Source organism: Cryptosporidium bovis (assembly GCF_009768925.1).
Source record: "Cryptosporidium bovis isolate 45015 chromosome Unknown contig_4, whole genome shotgun sequence".
Taxonomy (NCBI): Eukaryota; Apicomplexa; class Conoidasida; order Eucoccidiorida; family Cryptosporidiidae; genus Cryptosporidium; species Cryptosporidium bovis.
Genome location: NW_027125050.1, coordinates 522,304 through 549,155, shown reverse-complemented (window position 1 = coordinate 549,155; position 26,852 = coordinate 522,304). Strand labels below are relative to the sequence as shown.

General features: G+C 29.2%; 11 protein-coding genes across 11 annotated transcripts; 5 read left to right on the top strand and 6 right to left on the bottom strand.

Moving 5' to 3' along the window:
- Nucleotides 1-312: 312 nt before the first annotated feature.
- FG379_002764 (uncharacterized protein) lies at nucleotides 313-3,447 on the bottom strand (the record flags this gene model as incomplete). Its single annotated transcript, XM_067328454.1, has 1 exon — nucleotides 313-3,447. One exon carries the CDS (start codon nucleotides 3,445-3,447, stop codon nucleotides 313-315), a length of 3,135 nt encoding a protein of 1,044 aa, XP_067181952.1.
- A 1,272-nt stretch (nucleotides 3,448-4,719) lies between these two features.
- FG379_002763 (uncharacterized protein) lies at nucleotides 4,720-5,415 on the top strand (the record flags this gene model as incomplete). The annotated part of the gene is made up of 1 exon (XM_067328453.1): nucleotides 4,720-5,415. The coding sequence occupies one exon, from the start codon at nucleotides 4,720-4,722 to the stop codon at nucleotides 5,413-5,415; it is 696 nt and encodes a 231-aa protein (XP_067181951.1).
- Nucleotides 5,416-6,027: 612 nt separating this feature from the next.
- FG379_002762 (uncharacterized protein) lies at nucleotides 6,028-8,217 on the top strand (the record flags this gene model as incomplete). The annotated part of the gene is made up of 1 exon (XM_067328452.1): nucleotides 6,028-8,217. The coding sequence occupies one exon, from the start codon at nucleotides 6,028-6,030 to the stop codon at nucleotides 8,215-8,217; it is 2,190 nt and encodes a 729-aa protein (XP_067181950.1).
- Nucleotides 8,218-8,502: 285 nt separating this feature from the next.
- On the top strand, nucleotides 8,503-9,822 carry FG379_002761 (uncharacterized protein; the record flags this gene model as incomplete). The annotated part of the gene is made up of 1 exon (XM_067328451.1): nucleotides 8,503-9,822. One exon carries the CDS (start codon nucleotides 8,503-8,505, stop codon nucleotides 9,820-9,822), a length of 1,320 nt encoding a protein of 439 aa, XP_067181949.1.
- Nucleotides 9,823-10,516: 694 nt separating this feature from the next.
- FG379_002760 (uncharacterized protein) lies at nucleotides 10,517-14,684 on the top strand (the record flags this gene model as incomplete). Its single annotated transcript, XM_067328450.1, has 1 exon — nucleotides 10,517-14,684. A coding segment is annotated over one exon (4,168 nt), but the record flags the coding sequence as incomplete, so codon positions are not given.
- Nucleotides 14,685-14,866: 182 nt separating this feature from the next.
- Nucleotides 14,867-18,445, bottom strand: FG379_002759 (mRNA 3 end processing RNA14; the record flags this gene model as incomplete). Its single annotated transcript, XM_067328449.1, has 1 exon — nucleotides 14,867-18,445. One exon carries the CDS (start codon nucleotides 18,443-18,445, stop codon nucleotides 14,867-14,869), a length of 3,579 nt encoding a protein of 1,192 aa, XP_067181947.1.
- Nucleotides 18,446-18,697: 252 nt separating this feature from the next.
- On the bottom strand, nucleotides 18,698-18,895 carry FG379_002757 (uncharacterized protein; the record flags this gene model as incomplete). The annotated part of the gene is made up of 1 exon (XM_067328447.1): nucleotides 18,698-18,895. One exon carries the CDS (start codon nucleotides 18,893-18,895, stop codon nucleotides 18,698-18,700), a length of 198 nt encoding a protein of 65 aa, XP_067181945.1.
- Nucleotides 18,896-19,846: 951 nt separating this feature from the next.
- Nucleotides 19,847-20,920, top strand: FG379_002756 (uncharacterized protein; the record flags this gene model as incomplete). The annotated part of the gene is made up of 1 exon (XM_067328446.1): nucleotides 19,847-20,920. One exon carries the CDS (start codon nucleotides 19,847-19,849, stop codon nucleotides 20,918-20,920), a length of 1,074 nt encoding a protein of 357 aa, XP_067181944.1.
- A 126-nt stretch (nucleotides 20,921-21,046) lies between these two features.
- On the bottom strand, nucleotides 21,047-21,754 carry FG379_002755 (UMP kinase; the record flags this gene model as incomplete). The annotated part of the gene is made up of 1 exon (XM_067328445.1): nucleotides 21,047-21,754. The coding sequence occupies one exon, from the start codon at nucleotides 21,752-21,754 to the stop codon at nucleotides 21,047-21,049; it is 708 nt and encodes a 235-aa protein (XP_067181943.1).
- A 186-nt stretch (nucleotides 21,755-21,940) lies between these two features.
- On the bottom strand, nucleotides 21,941-24,079 carry FG379_002754 (uncharacterized protein; the record flags this gene model as incomplete). The annotated part of the gene is made up of 1 exon (XM_067328444.1): nucleotides 21,941-24,079. One exon carries the CDS (start codon nucleotides 24,077-24,079, stop codon nucleotides 21,941-21,943), a length of 2,139 nt encoding a protein of 712 aa, XP_067181942.1.
- Nucleotides 24,080-24,817: 738 nt separating this feature from the next.
- Nucleotides 24,818-26,698, bottom strand: FG379_002753 (peptide synthase like condensation domain; the record flags this gene model as incomplete). The annotated part of the gene is made up of 1 exon (XM_067328443.1): nucleotides 24,818-26,698. The coding sequence occupies one exon, from the start codon at nucleotides 26,696-26,698 to the stop codon at nucleotides 24,818-24,820; it is 1,881 nt and encodes a 626-aa protein (XP_067181941.1).
- Between the last annotated feature and the right edge of the window lie 154 nt (nucleotides 26,699-26,852).

Here is a 26,852-nt window from a genome sequence, read left to right as displayed (position 1 = left end):
TACATACACTGGCATTTAACGGTTAATGGTTACTACTCCAGTAATTTTTCGCTATAACAGTAAGAAACTACTTAGAAAAAAAACACATACAAAAACAGACTACATTCAATATAAGTTTATATAAAGTTCCTTTTAATCCACGCTAATCTTTAAAAATATAACCCTATATTTTATTGTGATTAAACAAACAAATACTAAAAAATAAGTTATTGCTACTAGCAACTTATAGACAATGAAATAAGCAATAGTAATTAACTATAATACAAATTTTACGAAGTTAATCACAATTATTCTTTACTCATTTTAATTTACTTAATACATATCATTATGATTATTTACCGAATGAACCGCATTGTAATCATCCATATGTACACCATTATCATTGTTAAATCTCATATTTTCTAATTCATTATCTCTTTTAAAACATGAAAATATTCTTCTCCAATTTTTACGTTTCTGCCTTAATATTACCTGCCTTTGCATCTCATCATTATCTAACATACTCTTTCTTTCCGTATTAACAACATCTAATTTATCTTGGACAGTTGTTATTAGTGAATCTAACTCACACAGCTTATTTTCATCATAAAAATCACCTAATCTATCTTTTTTTTTCAATGCTTCCAACAATATATCTTCCAGTAACTCTTTTTTCTGCATGATCGTATAACAATTATAGTCTGAATCTATTTCATCCAAATTATTGCTTAATCTATTAACCAACATTTCTGGAGTTTCCATCCTTCTTAGAAATTCATTATCCATATTGTGTGATAATCTTATTGATGAAACTCCACCTGAAATACTATTACCACCAAAACAGTTTTCTACTGATATTCTTCCTTTCAATAAATCAGTTGAAACCTTACTATCATCTTTTATTTTGTTTAAACTATACCATTCGTTTCTTAACCTATTCGCTAATTCAAGGAAACAATTTAACGATACTTCTTTAGGTACTTTGTCTGACAAACTTGTTAACATTGTATTATGCAATTCCTCCAAATCCTTTTCTAAATCAAATATTAAATATGGAGTTTTATTCCTTTTGTCATCATTAAAATCAGATAATCCGATATCAGATCTCGATTTTACAACACCATTACTTTTGCAATTAAATTTACTCAATATAGTCTTATCAGAAATTTCCTTTAAATATGTTTTGCAATATTTAACAGATATTCTTGAATTTTCAGCCAGTGTTTCATCCTCTCTTTTTTGCAAGTAATTTTGTAATTTTATTTTATAATCTATATATATATCTGTATCTATATATTTACTTGTATATTCCTTGTATAAATACATACACTTTGTTTTTGTTTCAACAATTCTTTCTTTTAATAAACTCTCACTCATTGGTAACATATCAATTAATTTGGCATGTTCACTAACATAATAATCGCCTATATCATCCAATATTCTATCACAAAATCTTTTTTGTACCACCTCACTTATCTCTGATATATTATTTGAGGCCATATTTTCTAATACACTAACATATATACTTATAAAGCGTTTTATTGACGATGACGAATTGTATTGCCCTATTTTATAACTTAATGCATGATTCTTACTTATTCCCAGTAATCTTTGTCTAAAACAAGAAATTTGTTTTAAATGATCTATTCTCAACATATTACCGTTATTTTTATCACTTTCATTGTATGGTGATACTAATGTATGACACTCTTTCATTGCATAATAAGATCTTATATATAATTTCAAATTTTCATAGTAACTTATTCTTGTTTTATCAGCGTCATACCCGCATCCTAATTCATTCAATAACGTCTCAAAATAATCAATACTATTCCATATCATATTATTTGTTTTATCATATAATATATAATTAAAATCATGTAACATCCAAATAAAGTATGGCCTTGGAGTTGTTCTTAATGTACATAATAAGTTTCTTGTTGTATTTTTAATACTGCCGACATTTTTATTAATTACAACATCATTATCTTCACTATTCATTGATTGTCTGTTATTTTTTGATTCGGAGTCTAATATTGGTTTGTATCTTGGAGTTAATAATAATAGTGGATTTCCTTGTGCCGAATACTTTGAATCAATGTTATCGTCATTTTTATTATTGACACTATTTAATGATTCTCCCCTTCTTTTTGGTGTATTGTACCCATTATTTGCGTCACCTTCTTCATTTTTATTTATTTTTAACAATTTTGTTATTATTTCATCTTGCCTTCTCTCAAATTGTTTTTGTAGTTCACCTATTAATGATAATTTATTTAGTGACTCTTGATTTATAATCCCAGTATTGTTCATTATTACACACGATGAAATTGAATTTACAAATAAGATTAATATATCATGCAATTTTGGTATGATTGATGCTTTGACATCCAGTAATAAATAAATAAACTCCTCATCTTTATACCAGTAGTACAAATCAACTAAACTTATTCTTTTTTGGGAATTAAGATTATTGCTATTTAAATAACTATTTAAATTTGGACTATATTCCAAATCTGGTGTCAATAACAATTTTGAAAATAATCCATCTTTACAGTCAATCAAGCTTATTATACAGAGAGGTAAATCAGAAAAGTCAGTATTTAAACGCTTTATTGTTTCATTCTCAAATTGCAAACCATTAGTCTTTAAATTTGACGAATCATATGATACCAATGTTAATCTTGGATATTTATTTTGATCAAAAAACAAATCTGAGCACAGTAGTGTTGACGAAGATAGATTTATTATATTGCTATTCACATTTTGATTACTTGATTTTGGTAACTCTTGTAATGTTAAACCATTTGGAAGCAAGTGTGGCCTGACATTATTTGCATTATCCTTCAGTGTATCTCTTAATATATTCCTTGGTGAGAATGTTAATTCATTGTCTAATAAATTATTACTACCTGCTAAACAGTTGTCAAATATCTTACTGCCACCTTGAGATATATTTGGAACCGCTCTTTGTAAATCCTTAACCAATACACGTCCCAACGCAACGACTGCATCCACTACATTTTTCGCTCTATTTGAGTTATCACCATTCTCTGAATCATATTCACAACTTTTATTTAATTGTTTTATATCAACCACACTTTGATCATCGTCATCCTCCTCATATTCTAATTCTTTTATTCCCTCTGGTATCCTAACTACAGGTTCATCGTAATTACTTACATTCCTACTTTGCACCGGAGGTGGAATCAATATTGGTGCTGCCACTGACTTATTCACTCCACCATATGACTTTGACATATTATGTGGAACCATTGAGTTATTCTTCCAAGTTGGAGTCCCCACACTTACTGTTCCAGACTTAACCAAATCATCTGAATAATAGTGTGTTTGATAAGTTCCCGTTTGAGGATTAAATTGAGTCGGTGTTACCCAAAAAATGCTCCCATTACTTGAAGCTCTTGGAGTAGCTATTACACTGTCCATTACCTGACTATGATCACCCATATTGTATAGCTTTCTATTAAAAAAATAATAAAGTAAATATAAAAATAATTTGTCTATACAATATACCTATATATATTTACATATATACCTTATCGTTTACCTACCCTTACGTCCATATAACTTTTTTCTGTTATTTTTAGGCTATTTGAAAACTAAGCTATAACCAATATCTTATTTTATTGCTTATCTCTCAATCTCTTTATTTATTCAACGAGAAAACAATTAGAGGAAACAATAATTACTTAATTTGCAACTAACTATTTACCATTATTTTTTTGCTACTATATATACAAATAAAACCGTTTGTTACATATACACAAATAACAAATACACATGTATATATATATATATATATATATTTATTTATTTATTATCAACCAATTTTAAATTACGTATAATTCTTTCTGTTCCACACAAATTATTAATTCATGTATCCACATAACTTTTTTTTTGCATAATGTGTGGCGCCATGCCGGTACCAAAATTATTTGTCATGCCCATGCATGTAAAAATGATGTATTAAAAATTGGCGTTTAAATATCTTAAACAGCTAAAAAAAATCGGCCTAAAAAAAGTAAAACACCCCAGCTCTAGTTTTTTGGTGTAAAAGTACCAAGTCTACCACCTTTTTTGTACATAAATACAATACTCTTAATGTTATCTTTGATTGCAATTTATGTCAATATTTAAATAGTATAAAATAAAAATGTAGTATCACTTATTCTGTAAAAACTCTATATCACCCGTTCATCATAAAGGCACTCCAAAAGTAATTATATAGTACACACATTTCACTTAAATCCAGTAGAGTGCAACGTTTCTGTATTAATAAATGACTCAGTTATTTAACCGTGTATAACAGGAGCATACAACCGCAAAAGAGTAAATAAAAGATGAAATAGAGAAGAAATAAAGGATGGATTTACGCTATTTTTACTATAACTAGTATTTGTAGCAATATTAGCAGTATAAAGAACATTTTAATGAGCAATAATATACCAAAAACAGAAACACGTGTAGAACCACATACTTTGTCAAATACAAGAGAACATGGCATTTATATAACTATCATCATTTTTGTATTCGATCTTTTAATCATATAAATAAAACAAATAATATAATAATTGGCGGTAACCTTGAATGCTTGTATGATAATTATGTTTAGGACCAAACAGCATTTATCAAGATAAATAAAGTTTCATTAAAAAAAACATAAGTCTACATAGCATTATAGATCTTATATATTTATGTATCTACACAACATACATTTAGATGAGAGTTACAGTAACACAGGAACTTAAAGATTTTTTAAAGAAATATGGTGAGTCATCTCTATGTAACTCTGAAAAAATAGACGTAGATACGCTTATTAAAATCTACTCTAAAGTTTTATACAGGACAAACGGAAGCGATATTCCTACCCTACAAGAACTACTTATAGACAGTAAAAGAGATTTTGGTGACAACTCTAACCTAAATAGCAATTCAAACACTTCTATTTTTGAAATTCTAAGAAAACGTTCAGAAGAAAGAAAATACCAATGTTCTATTAAAAACTTATCACAAGCAAAATACACAAATAAAACAAGTGCCGTGCCAGACATATTTGGAGTTTGCTATTCAAGAGATGTTTTTATGAGTTTAAATGCTATAATAGGTCTTATATTAACATTTATAGGGGGATTCTATGCGCCAGTTTACATGGGTCTATTTGATTTAAATACCAGAATATTCATTGGTATTGGTTGTTCAATAATTTGTTTGATTGCTGAAGTTTCACTATTTATGATCTACGATGTTAAAAGAAATATGAAAATTTCCAAAAAAATTAGGGAAGACCCCGTTTATAGGTTTTTAGAAAAAAATAGAAAAGCTGATTTGAACAAAAGAGGTAAGACTGAGAAGCTGAATCACAATGTGAAGCATCAAAGTCGAAATAAAAAGCGTAAAAAAACCAAACGAGACTAGACACTGCATGTATTTTCGAATATACAAAACTATGGTTGAAATAAACCGGTTTACATGTCTTTGCACCTAAACCCATATTTTCCTCTTCAAGCTCAAAGCTCAGTAGTAACATTTAGGCTACCATTTATTCTTCTATTAAAGTGCCATGTTGTTTATCTTTTTGGGTCCTATGTTTTAATTATTAAACCTCTTTTTTTGTATAGAAATGAATATTTTACCTTGATCTTATAGGTACTTCCCCATATATAGAACAATCCAACACGCGGCAAATTTTAATAAACAGTCAAAAAATATTCCCGGAGGGTTGTTACTGAAGTGGTGTCGATACTTAAGAGAGGAAAAGCCGTGTTATTTCTTGCACTTTTTTGGTTACCATAGATCATCAATCATATTGCTCTATGATTTGTCGTTTATCTAAGAGTTGTTTTTAATGTCAGTGTGTAAGTAGAAAAGACCTACGAACAAGAGAGGGTAAATGAAGCAATATCATTTCTTAATAAACAACATCAATATTTAGAAACGGGCTGTAACTTTATGGGGAGTAAATTGAAGTACGTTTGATAATTGTAAAATTAGGGATAAGGTAACACTTAGCGATTTTTTATTACAAATATGATATCTGAACCTGTAAGAGGTGATCCCAACCAGGGAATGTGTATATCTTTGGAAGAAATAGTTAAAGAAAGCGACTCTAAGGAATACTTACAGTGGAAATGCAGTTGTTGGAGCACCATGGAGGATTTTTTGATTGAATGGAATGTGAACTTTCCACTGGTATTAGTAAATAACATAACTAAAAGGGAAGAAGTGTTGTTCGATGTATCAAGAATTAGCTTCGTAAGATATAACAACATGCTATATGTAATATTTCTCTGGTCAAGAAGGTACATGTGGATATATTGCCACGATATAGTAGAATTCTCAAATATGTCTGCTCATGGAGTAAATGTATTAATTGAACCAAATATGTTCGATTTGGAGATTGAGAGTATCTCAGATAGTGAGAACGAATGCACGGATAATTCAGATTTTAGAATTTCACTTCCAATTAAAACAAAAGAAGGCGAATATCAATTTGTGATATCCTCTGAGTCTTTGCAATTGCATACATTGAAATTAAACTTGTCTGGTGAAATTGCAAAGATAATTGGAGTTTCGGTATCTTCAAATTGGTGGGACATAGCCACTTACAATGAATATGTTTTTGATACTGATGAACAAGAAAGATCAGGTAAAATTCAAATAAAAAATGAAAAAGGAGGCAAGCCTTATGGTAATATTAGAAGTCTTATAGACATTTTTTCATCTAAATGGAAAAACGGCAGTGATACTGATAATAATAACAACAAAAATGTAAATGATAACTTTCATCGTCATTTATTAGGAAATGATGTATACAAAAAAAAACTCAAGTTAGTAAATGAAAGTGATAACATTGTGATATTTTCATTCCCATCAATATACTCTAAATGGAGTGTGTCTTTTCTTTGTTTTGTTACGACAGAAAAAATTAATTCTGATGGCAGCATTTCAAAAAGTTTGATGTTATTTAGGCATGATTCTTTTGGAGTCGTAGAGTATTGTTGGTCTATTAACTTTGAACATATAGACGGCTTGAAGCCCCATAATTTGGTTGCAATACCATACTTAGTGGATAACTCGTATAAAATACTAAAAAGTATATCTAAGAATCAAGTCAACCTTCACTTGTCTTTGGGGAAATCGCATTTATTTGGTCTTTTTTTTTCATATAAATCAAACAATATCATAAAACTTTTACAACTTATTCCTTCATTTGATTCCAGGGAAATAAACAATGAAGTGTTTGACTCTCTCTTAAGTTGGTTAAGAAAACCTACAATTAATCGTAGTATTATTTATGAAGTTATTGATTTCAAATCAGAATACAATGCCACAAACATCAATATAATCGAACAAGTTTTTTCAATTACATCGAATAATTCGGAAAATCCTAAATCATTGTCTAACAATGAATTCAGCCACAACTACAACTGTATCATGAGTAATAATAAAAAGCTTTATCTGCTCTACATTACAAGTAATGGTCACCAACTCATTTGCGATAACATTATAGACCACAATATTCAAAATAACAAGATTTACTTTGCCACATATTCAAAAAAGTTGTTATATCTCCTTGTAAATTATCAGGACTTCCCCCTAACTATTGACCTAAGTAACTCAAGTGGATATTTAAGTGACCACCTTAATTTTAATGATAATGCTATAATTATTGAGGACAAAGAACAAGGTGATAATGATAAAGACAATTTAGAGCTAAATAGATTACTATCTAATTATAGGTCGAAGAGAACAGGAAGGAATGCAACTCCAAAAGAAGTGTATTCACCTTGTACATCTGAAAACATAACTCAAATAATATCAGATATTGATAATTTCAGCAAACAAGAACTACCTATTATATTTAATTATTTAGAGAAACTGTTTAATCAAATTTTATTAGAAAAAAACGAAATCAACCGAACAAAAGCCAATATAGATGACATAATAAGCAATTGTAGATATGTTAATGTTCTTATCATAATTGGTGGGATACTAAACGATTTATATAATGATCAAGACTCTAACCAAGGTGAAGCGGTTGTTCTGTGGGGAAAGTGTTCTATTGCTTTAGATTTTGACTATTGGTTGCAATTCAAATCGGACAAAGAATGGGTAAACTTCTCAGAAGGTTCGTGTTTTGATCAGATTACCTCAAATTTCCCAAATCTTAAATATAATTTACTAAAATCTCTAGATATTAGTTCTATTTTTAATTAATTATTTATTTCCTTGTTTGATATAGGCGCCCAAATGCATGTATTTTTTTTGTTTCAAAATAATGTAGCCCACACTATAATAAGGACAATTGTGAATTATGTGTTTACATATATATTGTAGATAGTGATACTAGCAGTAATAATAGTACTTTTTGTTGCATAGCAACATTAATAACTATATGTTTATCAAAGTAAGTATACTCTCATTTCTTCCTGCTTTAGTGTCTCTCATAATAATTTCAAAATAAAACGAATAAAAGGTAGCTTAATGTTTAGTGAGCTAATGATGGGAGTTGAAGATGGTACTTACTCTGTGGAGGACATAATAATGTCTCTTTATGGAATGGAATTGTTGTTAAAGCGAATAAAGGAGAAGCAAATAAGAAAGTGCTTATACGATTGGAAATACAAGAGTTTAATCAATAAAGAACTGAATATTCAGAGAAAAAAGTATAACAAGTACATGCTTGATGGTTTTTATGCATTAACAAGACAGACACAATCGGTTTGCATGTTGTTTAATCTATTTAGAATGGGTGATAATAAGTTAAAAAGTTACGCCTTTAATAGATTATTAATTAACGCAAGAAACAATGAGATAAGTGAGAATAATTTAGTTTCAATAGATGAGAGAATAATACAAGAATTCCAGCATGGTATTATGACTATAATTAATGGTTTTAGTTCCCTAGGTTTTATTGTTAATAAAAAAAAATTCAGGGCATTATATTGTTCATTTCACAAAGTATTAAACCACAAAGGAAGAGCAAGTGTAGAGAGAAATAATGAAAATACAAATAAGTTAAATGCAATTGATGAAAATTTAATATTTGAAAATACTAAATGCAAATCAGATAAACCAGAGTTTGATAACTTAATTGATAATAATAATGTTTTAACAGAAAATAAGTGCAATAAAAAATTAGCATTGAATCACGGTCTATTTTTAAACAAGAATGACATATACACACAAAATGATGATAATATTAAATTATACAATAAAAATCAAAGCACATCTTTGAATAATGGATATTATATTCATGTCCCAATAAGTAGACAAAAGGCTAAATTCGATTATTATAATGAACTAGCACAAACAGGTTCTGATTATAATAATAACAATTGTTTTAATAGCAATAACAACTTTATTAAAGAATTTTCCCCATTGAACCCAGTACTATATCCGCCATTAAGGCCTCAAGTGAACAGCTACGATTATTCAATTCAAAAGCAACATGTATACAATAGCGCAGGTTTAATAAATACTAACTTCGTGAATCCAGTTCTTAATAGGAGGTTATCACCTAATAACAGCAATGCTAATTCGTTCAGAACATCCAACTCTGGAATAAGCACCGCTGCTCCTTCTCCACTTAACACGACAAAATACTCTGTTGATAATCTATACTATTCAGTTGACTATAATAAAAATAATAAACAGAATAATTACGGACATAAAAGAAACTCTATATACGAAAAAATAACACCAAAATCAACTGAGAATCCATCTAAAAACTTTATTAATCCATGTATTAACTTTACTCAAGATTCTTCCATAATATTAAATAGTATAACAGACAAGTTTAAATCTGTCATATTAAATTAACCAGAAGTCAGTTTTTGTTTGATGATGCATTCACGTACTTTTAGGCGCAATATCATTTTAAATTGGTCCATTCTTCTAGTTTTTAATTTTAATACTTGCCTGAACTATGTTTCGTTTGCATGCATGCACTAGTTGCCATTCAATCAAAATTGCATGTGGATCAAAGTATAATAAGCACAACAATAATTATCTGATTAAATATTTGTTAAATCCTATTTTACATGTTTATGTATTTTTATACTCGCAGCATTTTAATATTAAATAATATTTGAGTTTCTTTTTTGTATTTTAAATACAATTTATAAAGTGAATAATGCCAAGCTGAACTAGAAAAATTGTAAATAGAGTTATTAACTATAAGAGTTGAGACATTAAATAACAATATATTCAATTAAAGTAATTTATTTCATAATTAAAAAAAGAATTGACATTATGTAAGGACTAAAAGTCAATTCAATTACTAGAAGACAAGAATAAAATAAAATGCACACGACATACCGTATATATAGATGTGGGGGACTATGAAAGGCATAAAGAGGCTGCAAATCCACAAGGAAATTGTAGAGAACAGTCAAACGAAGTTTTTAAAATTTTCCTTTTAATTTTATAAAAAGAAAATATATAGTAAATAATGCAATAATAATTTTTTTTTGTTGAATTCAAACAGGAGTGTATTTGTATTTTTTAGAGAAAAATGTCGGAAAAAAAGAATACAAGTTTTACACAAGCATCATTGCTTGCAAGGGAAGAGAAAGTGCTTCAAGATGCTGAAATAGTGATAACAACACAAAGAAATAGGATAGGGGAACTTAGATCAGAATTAGAGAGACTGAATGCTGAGAAGGTATATTGGTCAAACACTCATATGAAAGAAATGAGCGATGTGATACAAGAAAATACAAAATTAAGACTACAGCTGGACGAAATGCAGTCAGATTTAAACGCACTTAGACATACACAAGACAGTACTGATAACTTAATAACAAATTTAACAGAAGCATTAGGAGCAGCAGAATCGCAGTTGTTATCACAAGATAACGAATTAAAAAAATTGAGAAATTTAGCAGGTAATTTACCGAGGGAAAATAATGAATTGAGAGAGGAAAATCAAAGACTATTGGCAGAAAATGAGAAGCTAAAAAGATCACAAGAAGAAAATAGGATATATCTAGAAACGAATAAATTATCTAAGAATGGTTTGCCGGAATCAGATAATAATGCAATACAAGCAGTGAATGATAGCTTAAAAAAACATGCAAAGTTGGCTAGAGACTTAGACTTTAAAACAGAAGAATTAAGAGTGAATAAGATGTGTTTATTACAGTTAGAGAGCGATTTACTGGAACACCAATTACTCGTAGAACAACAAAGAGTAGAAATACAGAGATTGAATACTGCTGTAGAGGCATTAAATAGGGAGAAAGCATTAATACCACCAGTAGTTATAACAAGTCACAATTTTGAGTCCCAAAATAACAATGGTGATTTGAGTAATGGAGTTACTCCAAAGGAGATATCAGAACAAATAATAGCAGAAATAACGAAAATAATTCCAAAATTGGGTAGTAATAAATTAGGTAAAGAAAATGAACTGGGAGTAAACGATGGAATAGACAATGAGATAGACATAGCACAATATAGAACAATGGAGGAACAAAGAATATTAATATCGAAATTGTTAAAAGGACTAGATCAACTTGGATTTACAAGAAGTGAAGCAACTTGTTATAAAGAAAGAGCGTCAGATTATAGATGGTTTTATTCAGCAGTTATAAGCCACAGTGTGACATATAATACAAAAAATCCGGAATTAACTGAAAATGGTGATACTTCAAATAACACAATATCGCCACCTGGATTTTTTAATTTGTTTGTGAGAGTAGAATCAGGCAACTTATCAATATTTCAAAATATAGATGAAGAGGTGCCTATGTTTTCAATAAAACCATGGAAATCAAGCATAGAAATATTTGAGAAACATAAACAATTTGTAATAACAAGAGTATCGACAACTTCTGATCAGATTGAAAATCATATATTTTATTGTCAAACAGAGGATGAATTTAATAGATGGTTTTATGCATTATGTTATGGTGGTTTTGTAAAATCACAGGGATATGTAAATAATGCAATAAATAATGGTTTTATTAATTCAAATAACAATAATGGAATTTTTAGGAATGGTAACAACTATGTTGCAACAATAAAAATATATGATGTAAATAATACATCAAATTATCAATTAACTCATGTATCAATAAACACTGACAAATTAGTCTTTAATAATGATATAGGTACTATATATACAATCAATTCAAAATTGAAGATTGATTTAAAAAAGGAAGATATAATAATAGATTATATATCAAATAATGGTTTGAATAGAACAGTAACATTTTCATCAGATAATTCAAGTGAATTTATTGAATTAAAAGATACATTAATGAAATGTAATTGGACAGAATCAAAAATAATAACAAGCGATAATAGTAATACGAAAAATAATAAGTTTAGTGACTATACAGTAAATATAAGTAGTAGTAATAAGAGTAATATAACTTCAAAATTGAAATTAGGCAAAGAATTGATACCGCAATCAATAAACTTCTCAGTAAATCATAATAATGACAATAATAATGTAAGACATGGAATAATAATGGTTGAAAATAACAAAGTACTACTGTATCACGATGAATCAGATATCAATCCATTTACTAAAATAGACATAGATGATGCAAATGTGGAATTCGATCGTAGGAAGATGAGTATATTATTAATGAAAACAAAAAATAACAATATGGAAAGCTTTTATTACATGTTTGCATCACTTGAAGAATTTAATAGATCATTGGCAAGATTAAGAGAGGGTGGTATAAAGGATTATAATCATACGGAAAAGAGACCAACAACAAAACAAATATGTGTAGTATGTAAAAATAAAATGTATTTTTATAAAGATTTTGAAGATTCATTGAATTCCGTATCATTTTTAACATTATCACCAGATGATACAAATTGCCATATAGATTCAGACAGGAATGAGATAATATTAATTTATTCACAAAATGAAACTACAAAGAAAAAAATAATACTAGATTGTGCCAATATGGATGAATTTACACGTTGGAATATAGCATTAAGTTTTGGTGGATTTACAGAAGGTGTTAAAAGATCTTCAATGAGTAAATATACATTTGATATATCATTATTTGAAGTAAAGAAAGAGAATGGTAAGGAGGAATTAATAAATGTTGAAACCAATGAAAATAAATCAATATATAAGGATTTCTACAATATAACAGATTGTCAATCAATAGAAATATATAAAACAGAGGAAAGCAAGAAATTAAATAAACCATTAATGGTAATTCCATTTAAAGATACTGAATATATAGGTGATGCTAGGAAAAGGCAAATAATATTTTTAACTAGACGTGGAAAGGCAGGTGAAGTAAGAATAATATTCAATTTGCAAACATTATCCAATTTTGATATAATGAATAAAGATTTAATAAATATTGATTTTCCGGTACTAGAGTCACAAAACGCAGCAACATCGTCAAAAGCTGAATATATAATAGGAGCAAAAAGTGGAATATTATGTATATATTGTACATCAAAGAATAAAGATAGCAAGGATAGTAGTAGATTGAACGGAGGTATAAAGCATGCATTAAATGATAACAAATACTTAAATAAAGGTGTTGGTGTATCAAGTTATAACAATAACAATAGTCATAATCATCATAATGATTCAAATACAAGAAGATTCCCAGAATGTGGATATATAAAATACTTGGTTTCAGATTTTATATGTGTTTCAAGTAGAGCAGGTAGATCAGTGGCATTAAGAAGAAGAGAGGATGATTATGACGCATTATCTGTGCGTTGTAAGTCACTAACAGAATACGAAAAATGGGAAAGATCAATGTCAATAGCAGGATTTATAAATAATGATTCAACAAATGTAAATAATGTCAATTCTTACTTACCACCAATAACTTATTTATTTCATTCATTGGATTATGATTTTAGGAAGCAACCAATATTGCCAACATTATCTAAAGAGAAGACAATACCTAATTCATCAGGAATGTCAAATTCTGATTTAAATCATTCTGATTACTCGTCTTTAGATGATGTTGATAATAGCATAGAAACAAATAAAGTATTTAATCAAAAACATTTATTTCCAATAAATAAAAAATTACATTCCACTTCAATACATAAACAAACACCACCATCACAATTATTATTGTCACCTTATACGAAAAATGAGTGTGACAAATACGAGAATAATGATTGTTTCTGGGATAACATAAAAGAAATAAAACATATAGATGAAGATAAGAATATTGATCATTTTAATAATTTTATGAATAATTTTAATGATGAAAATAATTATCTTGATAATAACGAAGTTATTATAAAAAGTAAAAATCATGTTAATTTTGTAGAATTTAATATATTAGAAGAGAATAGTAAATATGATAATTATTATCATAATTACAAGAAGGAAGATTATGAGAGCAATGATGATAATGAATCAGAGGAAAAAGACTGTTATAATGAAGAATATGATATAAAGGAGCAAGATGAAGGTGAGGTTAATTATGATGAATATGAAGATGATGAATACGAAGTTGATGAATATGACGATAACGAAAAGGAATATGATTTCAATTGTGATGGAGAGGTCGAATTTAGTGAATATAGTTATAGCAATAGAAGCAGTAATTACGGTGGCGAAGAATATAAATATGAGTGTCATGAGGAGGAAGAGCACGAGAATAGTGAAACAGGAAAGATCTTAAATCCAGATCGTGATGAAAACAATAATAAAAACAATATAATATACAATCGTAATTTAGTAAATGATAATAAGGGTAATAAAATGTCCAAAATAAAGGAAAAGATATCACAAAGAAAAGATAAATTAAGGAGAATATTGGATAGAATAAGGGATAGAAAATTTAATTAAGTTATTTAATTTGTTTGTAATAGTTAGTTTACTAGTAATATTATATATATGTCTATTTGATTTTTATAGTTGAATTTTTACCTTAGAATCGTTATTATTCGGTTTATTAGAGAATCTATTAGAAACTGGAACATTACATGGAGTAAAGAAGGATGAATTACCACTATTAACAATATTACTATTATTAAATAATGTATTGGATGTTTTATTAATAATATCTTCAATAATGTTAATATTAGTATTAATAACATTGATATTACCACTAGTAACAGTATTAATGTTGCCATTTTTATTATTAACACCAATTGTATTGTTTCCACAAGTAGTAATATCATTGTAGTATTTAAAATCACTAGTATTAATTGGATCATATTTGTATAAATCAATTTTTTGTGGGAGAACAGTAGTTTGGAGACTAGTGATAAAATAATCAATTATTTCATGTGTAATACCTAAATAGCTTCTCAATGCAACATTTGGCATGTTAGATGGAGGTAACAATAAAACGAAATCAATAATACCCTTGGGAAGTTGTGTATTATATGGTTTGGCTTCAAATAAATAGTTAGAATTATTATTATTATTTAATATATCTTCAACATTATCAGCAATATAACCACATTTATTATTATTACCTTCATTGTTATTTTCATCATAATTAATAATGCTATTTGAACATTGTAAATAATTCAACATTTGTGAATTAGTATCAACACCAGTAATAGTATTATTTTTAATAGGATAGGTTTCGGAACAAAATTTGATCATTTTAGATATATCTGGTTTAGAACATAAACTTCTTCCCGTTCTATGCCATGTAAATTCATTAATATGTGTTATATCAATGTTTTGATTATTGTATAATAAATATTCAATTTCATCATCATTCATTCCATCTATAATATCTATATCGGAGTCAAAGTCACTGTAATTGTGATTACCGATATTATCGGCTTTATTATTTAAATTGCACTTTATTAATCTAAATTCTAATGGTTTTTGCAGTAAAAAACTCTCAAAATCGTCACTTTTACTCTCATATAAGCTTTTCAATACTTGTTTATTTGTATTATTATTGTTATCATCATTATTGCAATTACCACTAAAGGCATTGTGCTTAACATCATTACTGCCTTTACTAATTATATTGTTAGTTTTTGTATTAATATAGTGTTTCGTATAACCATGATCAAAACTCTCATTATCATCATTGTGATCTTCATTATAGCAATACTCTTTACTGCATTCAATATTTCTAGAAAATTCTGACCAACAGGTATTTGGATATATAGACTCAAATTTAAAACATTCAAATATTGTTTTAAAACTATTAGGATATGATAACAATGACTTATTCTTGTTATTTAATATTGTTTTTTTGTTTTTATTTTCCGAAGATGACTGAATTTCCGATAAATTGTTATTACTATCATTAGCACAATTAGTACCACTGTTAGCAGTATTAGTTACGTTATTATTGTCATTACTGTCATTTTCAATATCATTTATTGTATATGTATTTCCGTAAACTTTAGTTTTTATGTCACAATCGGCATCATTTCCTATATATTCTTTATTTAATTCAACAAATTCTGGTGCACCCAATACAGAATGCCATGATTGTCTTTGTTTATCACCACATAACATATCCATCTCAATATTCTTACCCTCCCTTTGTAGTTGATATATTCTGTTCAGGTAGTTTAGTGTATTTATTGAGGAGCCACTTAAACGTTCTAAATGAAACCATTTTAACCATAATTCCTTAGGGGTCTTTCCCGTTTCTTTATATATCTCATATATACACGACTGTAATGTACTTCTAGCTTGTTGTATCTTTCCAGTATCCAGTAAAAATGAAATAAAACAAGACATAAATTGCGTATTTAAAAACAAATGTCTATGGTACATTCCAATGTAGAACGCTCTATATGCACCATCTAGGTTGTTATATAAACGCCATTCATTCAATGCTTGTGAATAACATATCCACTTTATGTCGTTTATATTCGGTGATCTTTTAATGTAATCCAAAAATATTTCCCTCCAAACTGTTCTGTCACATGTACACCTTAATAAAAAATTCAAATATTCAATTACAACTACTGCTGATACATTAGGGTTGTATTGTTTACTTAACAAACCATTAGAAGTTATAAACGAATTGCAATTGCTATCAGATGTATCATTTTGTTCATTTGTATTTAATATATTAATGTTACTATTTACATTATCTCCCAAGTTACTATTATCATTAATTTTATCGTCGCTATTGTCCATCTTTATATCGCCACTACTGTTACTGATACTATTACAATTAGCATTGCTATTGTTATTATTTGTATCAGCACCACTGTTACCTTCATTACTTCCATCATCAATATTGCTTTTTTCATTATTCTTATCATCATTACTATTCCCACTCTTTATGTCATCATTCGCATTTTCAATATATACCATAGACATATATATCTGCATAACTCTGTCAAACTTTCTTCTAACTTCGTAAACCTCTGCTAAAATAAGTTTCAAGACCTCATCTTTCGGTAAAAAACGTTGAATGGCTGAATTTAGTAATTCTGTGGCCATGTCTATTCCAGTAAATTGTATTGGATGATAATTCCAAACAAATATAAAATATTCGTACCAAACCTCAGGATTATATGAGAAATATAGCAAACAGTTCTTGTATGAATAGGATACCCTATTAAAGTAACGGTTTTTATCCAAATTTAATGGATTCCTTTTTTCATACAATATGTACCTTTTCCAAGGTATAAAGTTATTTAACCATTCATTGCCACTTTTTTTATCTAATGGTCTTGCTGGTATGCTCTCATTTAACTCATCTACTAGTAATATTATGCTCTTATATATTAATTTTGATGTATTTACAAGTTTTTCACCGGATTGCAGTAAGTTTTTTGTAACTATTTTACTTGCAGATTCCGTAGTAGTAACCATACCTCCTATTGTTAAGTTAACATTTAGTGAATCGTCGTTAGATATTGAGTTCTCGAATAACGAATATGCTATAAATGCAGTCTCTAAATTATCAACAGGCGTTGTTAACCATTGTATAAAGAACTGCCTCAATGTAACTATCGTCGCTATCTTGTCACCTAATTCCACACACTCCTCAATATTGTCGCTTATTACTGGTATTGTACTTGTTTCAAATGGATTCAATAGCAATATATTGCCACTGTTGATGTTATCATTCCTAGATATTAGTGTATTATACACTAACAGTCTTAATTTATACATAACTTTCCAAATGAATCCACTCCTTGGATCAGAACCAACTGTATCTAACGCTAGTTGGTACATGTTATACTTTTCTTTCAAACTATTTATATGACTGTCTATAAATGGAATAAACAACTTCCATATCATTATACACGGGCATTGGTTTATACTTCTCTGAAATATATTAAACAAATTGTGTTTGTCGACACTTTTCTGGTTCTGAAGATACTCTATATATCTCTTCCATACCATCGGACTTGTTGGAAAAAATTCCAATGCTCTCTCAAACACCTCACTCTCTGATTTAACTATGAATATATTCTCCCACAACGAGTAATCGTACGGGTTCTTCTCCACTATCGAATCTATTAAAGCTGCTATGCCTTTCCTCATATTTCTGCAGCAACCAACTTTTACGCTTTTATTTTTGTCTATAAAACAGATAAATAAATGGATGTTTTTTCCTTGTACTATATTATTTCAGAGACAGTTCGAATGTTTCCCGCGCAACGATTTTTTGATTTTTAGCCTTGTTAAATACCAAATAATATCTAACACACAGATAACTGTTGTACTGTGCATTACCTTCCCACCTATATCAAACTTAATTTATTGCGATTATCCAGCTTCGTTGTTACTATAAATTCACAACCGATTCTCAACTTTTTTCCGCCCAGAAATCCTTCCTCCCACTGCCAGCTTCTCCAATGATGCTTCCCATTTCTTTTCAAACCAGAGCATTGTTGAATACCACCCAAATTTTGTCTGATCTAACTTGAGTTGTGTTAACCAATTATTACAAATTTGTCGCTTTCTATTACTCTCACTGTTTTGCTGAGCCATAGATTCTTCTTGCCAACATTTCTGTTGTGTAGAATAACAAATAATAACATTATCCACATGCAAAATTAAATTTGCACATGTATCAAATATCTTAGAGCCATGGCACAATATTGCATGCACTATTCAAATACATGCGGCTTAAGTGCTTGAATTTTGGGGCAATTAAGGTGGAAGAAAAAACAGAGCGTGAATATGTGGAATTAAAGTGGTAAATGGAGGTCGTTTTTTTAATGAGTTAGTTATTAAAAGGAGTACCTAAGTTAAATTTGTATGAAAAGTGAATCACGTCGGACAAATACGGTAATGTAAGGACAAAATTGTCCATTTAAAATATGGCATGATTGTTTATTGTTGAAATACATGCAAAATAATGGTTTTATCTATATTGCTATAAATGCAAGATAAATTTGACAACTATTAATGAACAGGGACTCATATTTATTAAATAACTTTAGCTGGCCGTTAAATTATGTCAAGGAAAAAAAGGGCACAAATGAGTGTGTATTACTTGAAGTGGTGTGGCAATTTACTATTACTTGTGGTAGACTTCACAATTGACCTTTATAAGCAAGTTTTGACAGATTCAGATTTAACACGGTTAAAAGAGTAAAAGAGATAAATATAAATGTTACACTTTTTGAGTTAGTAAAAGAATCCAGTATATATATGCATGGGATATGTAAATGCAGTAAATCACGCCTCTTTTTTGTTTGAATGTGTATTCGTTTTTACAAAATAACACAACCAAAACTAATCTAAAGTCTAAATTAGTTTATGATTGATTATAAAATATCATTTTACTTTTGCGATAAAAAACCACTCTAAGTAGCATAATCTTAATATAGTATTTAACATTAATAAATAAAACCCGCCCTCTGAAATTAACGGTCTAAAAGGCGTGCTGTGAGTAAGGATAGAGGGTGAAATTGTAATAAAAGTGAATAAAAGGAGATGAAAACAGGAGAAAATGGTGAGGACATAAAATACATTATTGGAACTAACTCGCAAAAAACATTGAATGATGTTCTAAATGAAAACTTGTTTGAGAAAGATGTGCTCAATGTAATATCAGAAGAAGAAATAGATGACTATTATATTTTGGCGGGAGATTCATGCAAGTTTTATATATACAATATAGATGACATAATGAAGATGCCATATTACGATAAAAAATATGTAAACTTTGGAGAAATTGAGCGCCATAAGATAATACACTGGTTTAGTATACATAGCAGTAGACTTGGGTTTCAATCATGTACATTCCATCTTTCCTGTAGAATATTTGATTTGTTTTTAATGGGAACAAACAAAACACAAACTCAATGTGAATTTGCATTATGCGCAGCTGCATCATTTTTACTCGCTTCAAGTATAGTTGAAACAAATTCAGATATGATAGTACCAACAGTAAGGCAATTTTGTGATGCTGCCAAATGGTTAAATAGTGTTAAAGTTGTTGAAAAGCAAGTGGAAATACTTGCAACAGTAAATAAAGGATTTAGGGTATCAAAAACGCCACTTAGAGTGTTAATGTTGTATCTTTCAAGAATAAAAAACCACCCACTACTTTTTGGAGCATTTAGGTCATTAATTGGAAGGGAATGGATGCCTATAATACTAGATTCATGTATTGTTGTTTGCGATTTATTGCTTTATACAGCGCTACCTACAAATGAAAAAGGGCAGAAGATGCTTGGATTACTTCCTTCATTTATAATGTGGATTATATTGGAAAGATTTATCAAAAAAACAGACAAAACAGACATTAAAGTATTAAAGAATATATTTTTTCGCGATATTTGTTCTTTAGACGGCTTGATCAACGAAGAAAACGAGAAGATAGTATACAACTCAACCAAAAGCATTGTTTTTAACTATGAGAAATATTTGGGTAAAAACTGCGGCTATTACAGTAAAGAGGTAGAATCAGATTTTTACCTGAATCACGAAAAAAAATGTTCTTATAAAAACGTTTCAAGACTAATTTTGCATAGACATGTACAATATAAGCCACCTACATACTAATAACATTAATAAAAGATAGATTTAATGAGGGTAAAATTACTTTAAGATTGTTATATATCATCCAAGACCATTCTTTTCTTATTTTACTTGCTATTTGGTGTCTACAAGCAGTAATTAGAAATAAAATCACATGTTAATTCTACTAAATACTTGTTTTATTTCCTCCCAAACAGCTTCAATGGAGGAAGAAGCATCTACTGAGAAACATTTGTTCACATTTTTAAAATGTTCAATAATAGGAGTAGTCTCCTCATGATAAACTCTAAGTCTTTTTACAATAGTTTCTTTGTTGTCATCTACACGTCCGCTTGTTTCACCACGATGCAACAGTCTCTCAATTACGATTTCATCGTTACAATTTAAAAATAGACATCCTAGTACGTTAACCTCGCTTTCTGGCATGATTCTAAACCATCCATCCAAATTATCCCTACTTCTTGGAAATCCATCAATTAAAAATCTACCATTGTTCCAGCCATAAAGTTGCATCTTTTTCTTAAGTAGGCCTACTGTAATCTCAACAGGCACTATAAGACCTTCTCTAATGTAACTGTCAATGAGTTCACTAGTCTCATCTTTATTAGCCAAAGCTTCTCTAAGGCAGTCCCCCGCACTAAGATGAATAAATGAATATTCTCCTACTATTCTCGAACACTGGGTCCCCTTTCCACTGCCTGGAGGTCCCAAACAAAATATAACCAATGGTCTACCGTCCATATTATTGTTGTTGCAGCCTATATAACTTCTATTGTTGTTATTATTACCTTTAATGATACTATTATCACTACAATTATTTATACTTACACTTATGTTTATTTTTCCATTAAATCGCATACTCCATTTTTTTCTTACACACTGCTTTAATAAATCATGAAAAGGCGGCAAAACGGCAAACAACCTGCATATTGTTACCGCCATTTTTGGGTTGTAAGTAGCGAAGTAGGTGTGATGAGGCACATGCTTTGTATAATAAATGGGAAAGATAAATGAATATTGAAAATCATAAAAAAGATTAAGTGATCAAATAAAGGATGTTGATCTTTTAATGTTATCTTTAAGTCCAGTAGACTCTCCAGAATAACTGTCCTCATAGTCTCTAATTCCTCTCTGTATACCTTTGAGTCTTTTAATAGCCTTCTTGTATTTAATCCTATTATGAACTCTTGCATTACCTTCAATTTTCTTTCTTTTCCTAGTAAGGCCCTTATTTTTAATCATTTCACTTGTAGATGCTCTTCTCGATCCGGAATCAACTAGATCGTCGATATTTGGCATATTTCTACTGTTAAATTCGTTTCTTCTCGAAATTTTTTTAAGCTTCTTTTCTTGCTTAAATTTCATAACATCATCTAAATACTCATTATCTTGGTATTCCTCATCCGTACTAAGTTTATCCTGAAACTCGAAATCTGCATCACCGTTCAAATCGCTGAAGCTTTCAGGTTTATATTTATTTTTAATATTTAATTCGTGTTTGTTTTTCATTCTTTTTAAAAGTTGTTCTGTAATACTTTTATCAGACCCTTGTTGTATTTCATTGCTTTTAGCTATTTCTTTACTTAGTTTAGAGGCGTTATTTAAATATCTAGAAAGTGAATTCTTTTTAGAATCTGTAGCCAAATTTACAGCTCTTTCTGCAAATTGAGCCAAATCCTCTAAACTGTTAACTCCACTCTCAACTTTATCCATTAATCTCTTATAAAGTTTTTCGTCTCTCTTATCCTTTTTGGTTCTTTGGAGTCTTGTCATATTACCCTCTTCAAATTCTATTTTTTCCTGTATTTTCTTTTGTAATCTCTCCAACTGTGGCAAATTCTCACTTATATCTTCCTCAACACCAACCATTTCTGGAGCTTCACTTACACTTGACCTCATTTGACGAATTATGTCAGTCTTTAGTAATCTTTGCCTTTCTCTTTTGAGTTCTCTCATCATCTTCTCTGCCTTAGATATCTTTTTATCACTAAATTCAGTGGGAATATTTTTTGGAGCTATATACTCACTATCATCTACATTCATGTTATTTACAGTTGAATCGGATTCATAATTCGTAGACTCATCGTCTTTTATATAATCTTCATGTAAATCTATGCCAGAATCCTTGTTATACTTGTAATTGTTTTCACTATCGTATTCCTCAATTTCATCCTCATCTAAAGCAAACCTGTCTAATCTAGGAGCGGACGATAAAAATTCATCAACTTTTAGTGATTTTTCTGCTAGTTTTATCATACGATCAATTTGAGGTTGCAACTTAACATCTATTGATTTTAATTTTTCTATCATTGTTCTTAGTGTAACCAATCTTAAAAGTATTGGATGGCTTTTTATATCTACACCCGGTGATACTTTTAGCACCAGGTAATAACACAAATATCCTATATACATTAATAATAGAGTATTTTTTGAATCCAAGTAATCAAGCCCTTTCTCTGTAACTAGTGAATTTCCGTCGCTTGTCTTTACAAAATCTAATAAAATCTGAACTCTTTCTTTCACTTCTTTCACCTTATCCTTCATACTTTCTATTAAAGGACCTAACTCCGACCTTATACTTGTCAGCTCATCTTGTTTTAATTCCATTGATTGGTCATTTGATGTTTTAGATTCTAACGAATTTTTTTCTAAGTCTTTTTTAGTTAGGTTGCTAAAACCTTCCAATAAGTCATTAGCATCTTCTATAGATAAGTTAAAGGATTCTTCAGAAATCCCACCTTTATTACTATCAATTTCGTTATCACCTTTACTATTTGCATCTATTCCACTAATAATATCGCTCACACCAAAATCACTTTCATTAAGCCTTTTTTTCCTACTCTCCTGAATACTACGAGCCTCTTTATCCTGCATTTCAACATCTGACCAATCCTCCTCGCTTTCTGAATCAGAAGAACCACCATCATAAAAGTCCTTCTTCTTTTTCCCCCAATTCGATGACCTTAATTCTGTCTTTGACTCTGATCCAGAATATGATTCCGACCCTGATCCTGTTTCTAAATCTGATTCTAGACTTTCATGTTCTTCACTGGAAAAGTTATCGTCTTCTATTTCCATTACTTCTACCTCCCTTTTTCCTAATTTTACATCTTCTTCCTCTTCATCATCACTTATAGATATCCAAGCTCTGCCCGAATTCTTCTCTTTTAATTTCTTCTCCATTTTCGTCTATCACCCTCCTTTTCTCTTATTTTTGTTTTTTTATTCTTCACCTCAACTCTATTAACCACTCCCTATAAAATGTCAAAAGCTACCATTTTTGACTTTCCATAATATCCATGAGCGCCGGCGCCGTTTAATCTCTTATTAAATACTATAACTTTGGTGATTTTCATTAAAGTAAAACAATGATAGATTTGTTATTTTTGACGTTAACTTTTAGTTTTTACATTTACTATTGGATTTTTACTGTTTTATTTACATATTTTACTTTTTTTCTAATTATTCCCATTAATTCTCTACGAGCAGTTTTATGTACTTTTGAATTTTTTTAGAATATGAAATCGCAATGTCTTTGTTAGTTATATTTGTGTGATATTGAAGACTCCAGCAAAGTTCACCATTTACGGTTGCAATGTTATGAGCAAACATATTTAGTCCAGCCTACAAAGTTTAGTATTATGCATTTTTTTTAAAAATAATATACATATTTAACTTACGTTGTGCTGTGAAACACAGCTATATGAAGATTCCACTTCCATTACAACTTCTTTTTCAGATAAGCACGTTCCATTAATTCTTTTAACGAGCTCCTTTAATGGGTTTGAATCCCAAACTCCACCATTACTGACCAAAAATGAAGATGGCCTAACTGTGGGATCTGCCAACTTCATTAATAAATGATTTTTATTAGATCTTCCAGGTGAGTTTGCGAGATCATGAATAAAACCTAATTCATTTTTAAGTTATTTTTATTGTATATTTAAGAATTCTATCTAGTTTTTTTATATTTATGATAAACTTACCACTTATTACATGCCACTCAAAAGTTACAGCAGATGGATCTTTCGAGTCTACAATTGAATGTATTTTTTTTGAAGTGTTGATTGCTAATTCCCATATTTTTTCAACATCATTCATGCAATTTCTCTCAACTTTCATATCCAAACCCATCAATACAGCATATGATCCAAGTCCAACTGTTTTCATTTCTTTTAATCTTTTATTACTTGGACTAATTACTTTAGACACGGCCTTTTTCAACCATGATGGGCTTATTTTATCAGTATTTGATTGAGATGGCCTTATTTTTTGAAATTGAGTCAATTTAGGTAAATTATTAAAATATTCCTTTGAATTTTGGCTTTTATTTTCCTTATCTTTAAATAAATCACTATATTCAATATTCTCTAATGAAGATAAATTTTCATCAGCTGTATTTAATGAAGGTGTACTAAGTACTTCGTTAGGTGAGTCAATTTTAAATACTAAATCATCATTTTTTTCTGTTATTGTTGACGTTGTTGCCGTTTCACTAAAATTATTATTTTGTATCGATTCAAGAATATGTATTAGATCACTCTCAACAACCTTACTTGTTTCTGGTGCAATAAATGGATTATCTTTAGAAACCCATCTTCTACAATTAATAGCTACCATTGTTCTAATAGGTATAATTGGGTTAAAGTTATTACCGTGAATATAACATTCATTTGATGTATTCATGCAAAATGTTGAACAATTATTGATATAATTTAAGTAATCATTTTTTTTTATTTCTTCACCAGTCATATTTAAATCACAAATATCATAGCTATTATTTCTACCATTAATACTATTATCGCAATTAATGGTTATAATTTCTTTCAATTCTGATATTTCACCTGAGTCGTTCTTCACTCTTTTCCTTCTCAATTCATATATTAGATCCATCAATGCTAAAGCAGACACTGCCTCAATTGCTCCATTTAGCTGTGTTTTTCTTTCTTTGCATTTCGCCATTAATTTTTTTAGTACATCGTTTTTTATTTTTATAGGATATATACTAGTTCTTGGTGATCTTTTAAAATCAGCATATAAATCCCTTGATATTTCAATACTTAATGGGTTTTCAAATGGACCAACTAACTTTCTATATAAGCATACACCATGAGTGGCTGTTGTTCTCCATGAATAAAATGGTTCAAGTATTTTTACTTTAAGTGAGGAAGGAAAATATTTGCAAACACTTCTAGGTAATGTAGTTTGGCGTATTTTTGGTATACTTATTCCTTGATATTCATTCGAAAGCAAGCATAAACCAAGTAATTCCGTCCAAAAATACTGACGACTTAATCCATCCATTATAGCATGGTGAAAACTACCAACAAAACATGTTCTATAAGTTCCTTCACTTTTTCCTAATTTCATAATATTTATTCTCCATAAAGGTGATCTTTCACTTTCAAAAAAGTCATTCTGTTCCTTAAGTAGTATTTCTTCCCAAATAGGATCCTCGAATTCCACATTAGATTCCACTGAATCTGTATATGTAAATCCTTTCTTCATTTTAAAGTCTTCTCTAACTACTACTTCAACATTATTGCAAAGATCAACAAAATAACGCTTTATTTTATCTTTTTTATCACTTCCCGACATTTCAGACACAATTCTTACCCTCAGAGACTGATGTCTTTGAGCCATTCTCTGAGCTGCTTCCTTTACAACCTCAAGTTTTATTGGAAAAGACGACCTTACTATTATTGGATTTAATATTATTACATTCCCTAACTCGTTGAAAGCTTCCCAAAATGTCTCCACCACATCTAGTGATCTTACTACTGCTGTACCTTCCAAATTCATGTTTTATTTTCTTGTGTTTTATTAATGCTATTAATTAATATTCGATGTGCCACTCTATTATTAATTTTTAAATTCAATTCTTATTATACCTTTTTATATATAACAACTACTTTAATTAATATATTTATAATGTAATTCAAGTTTAAATATTGAT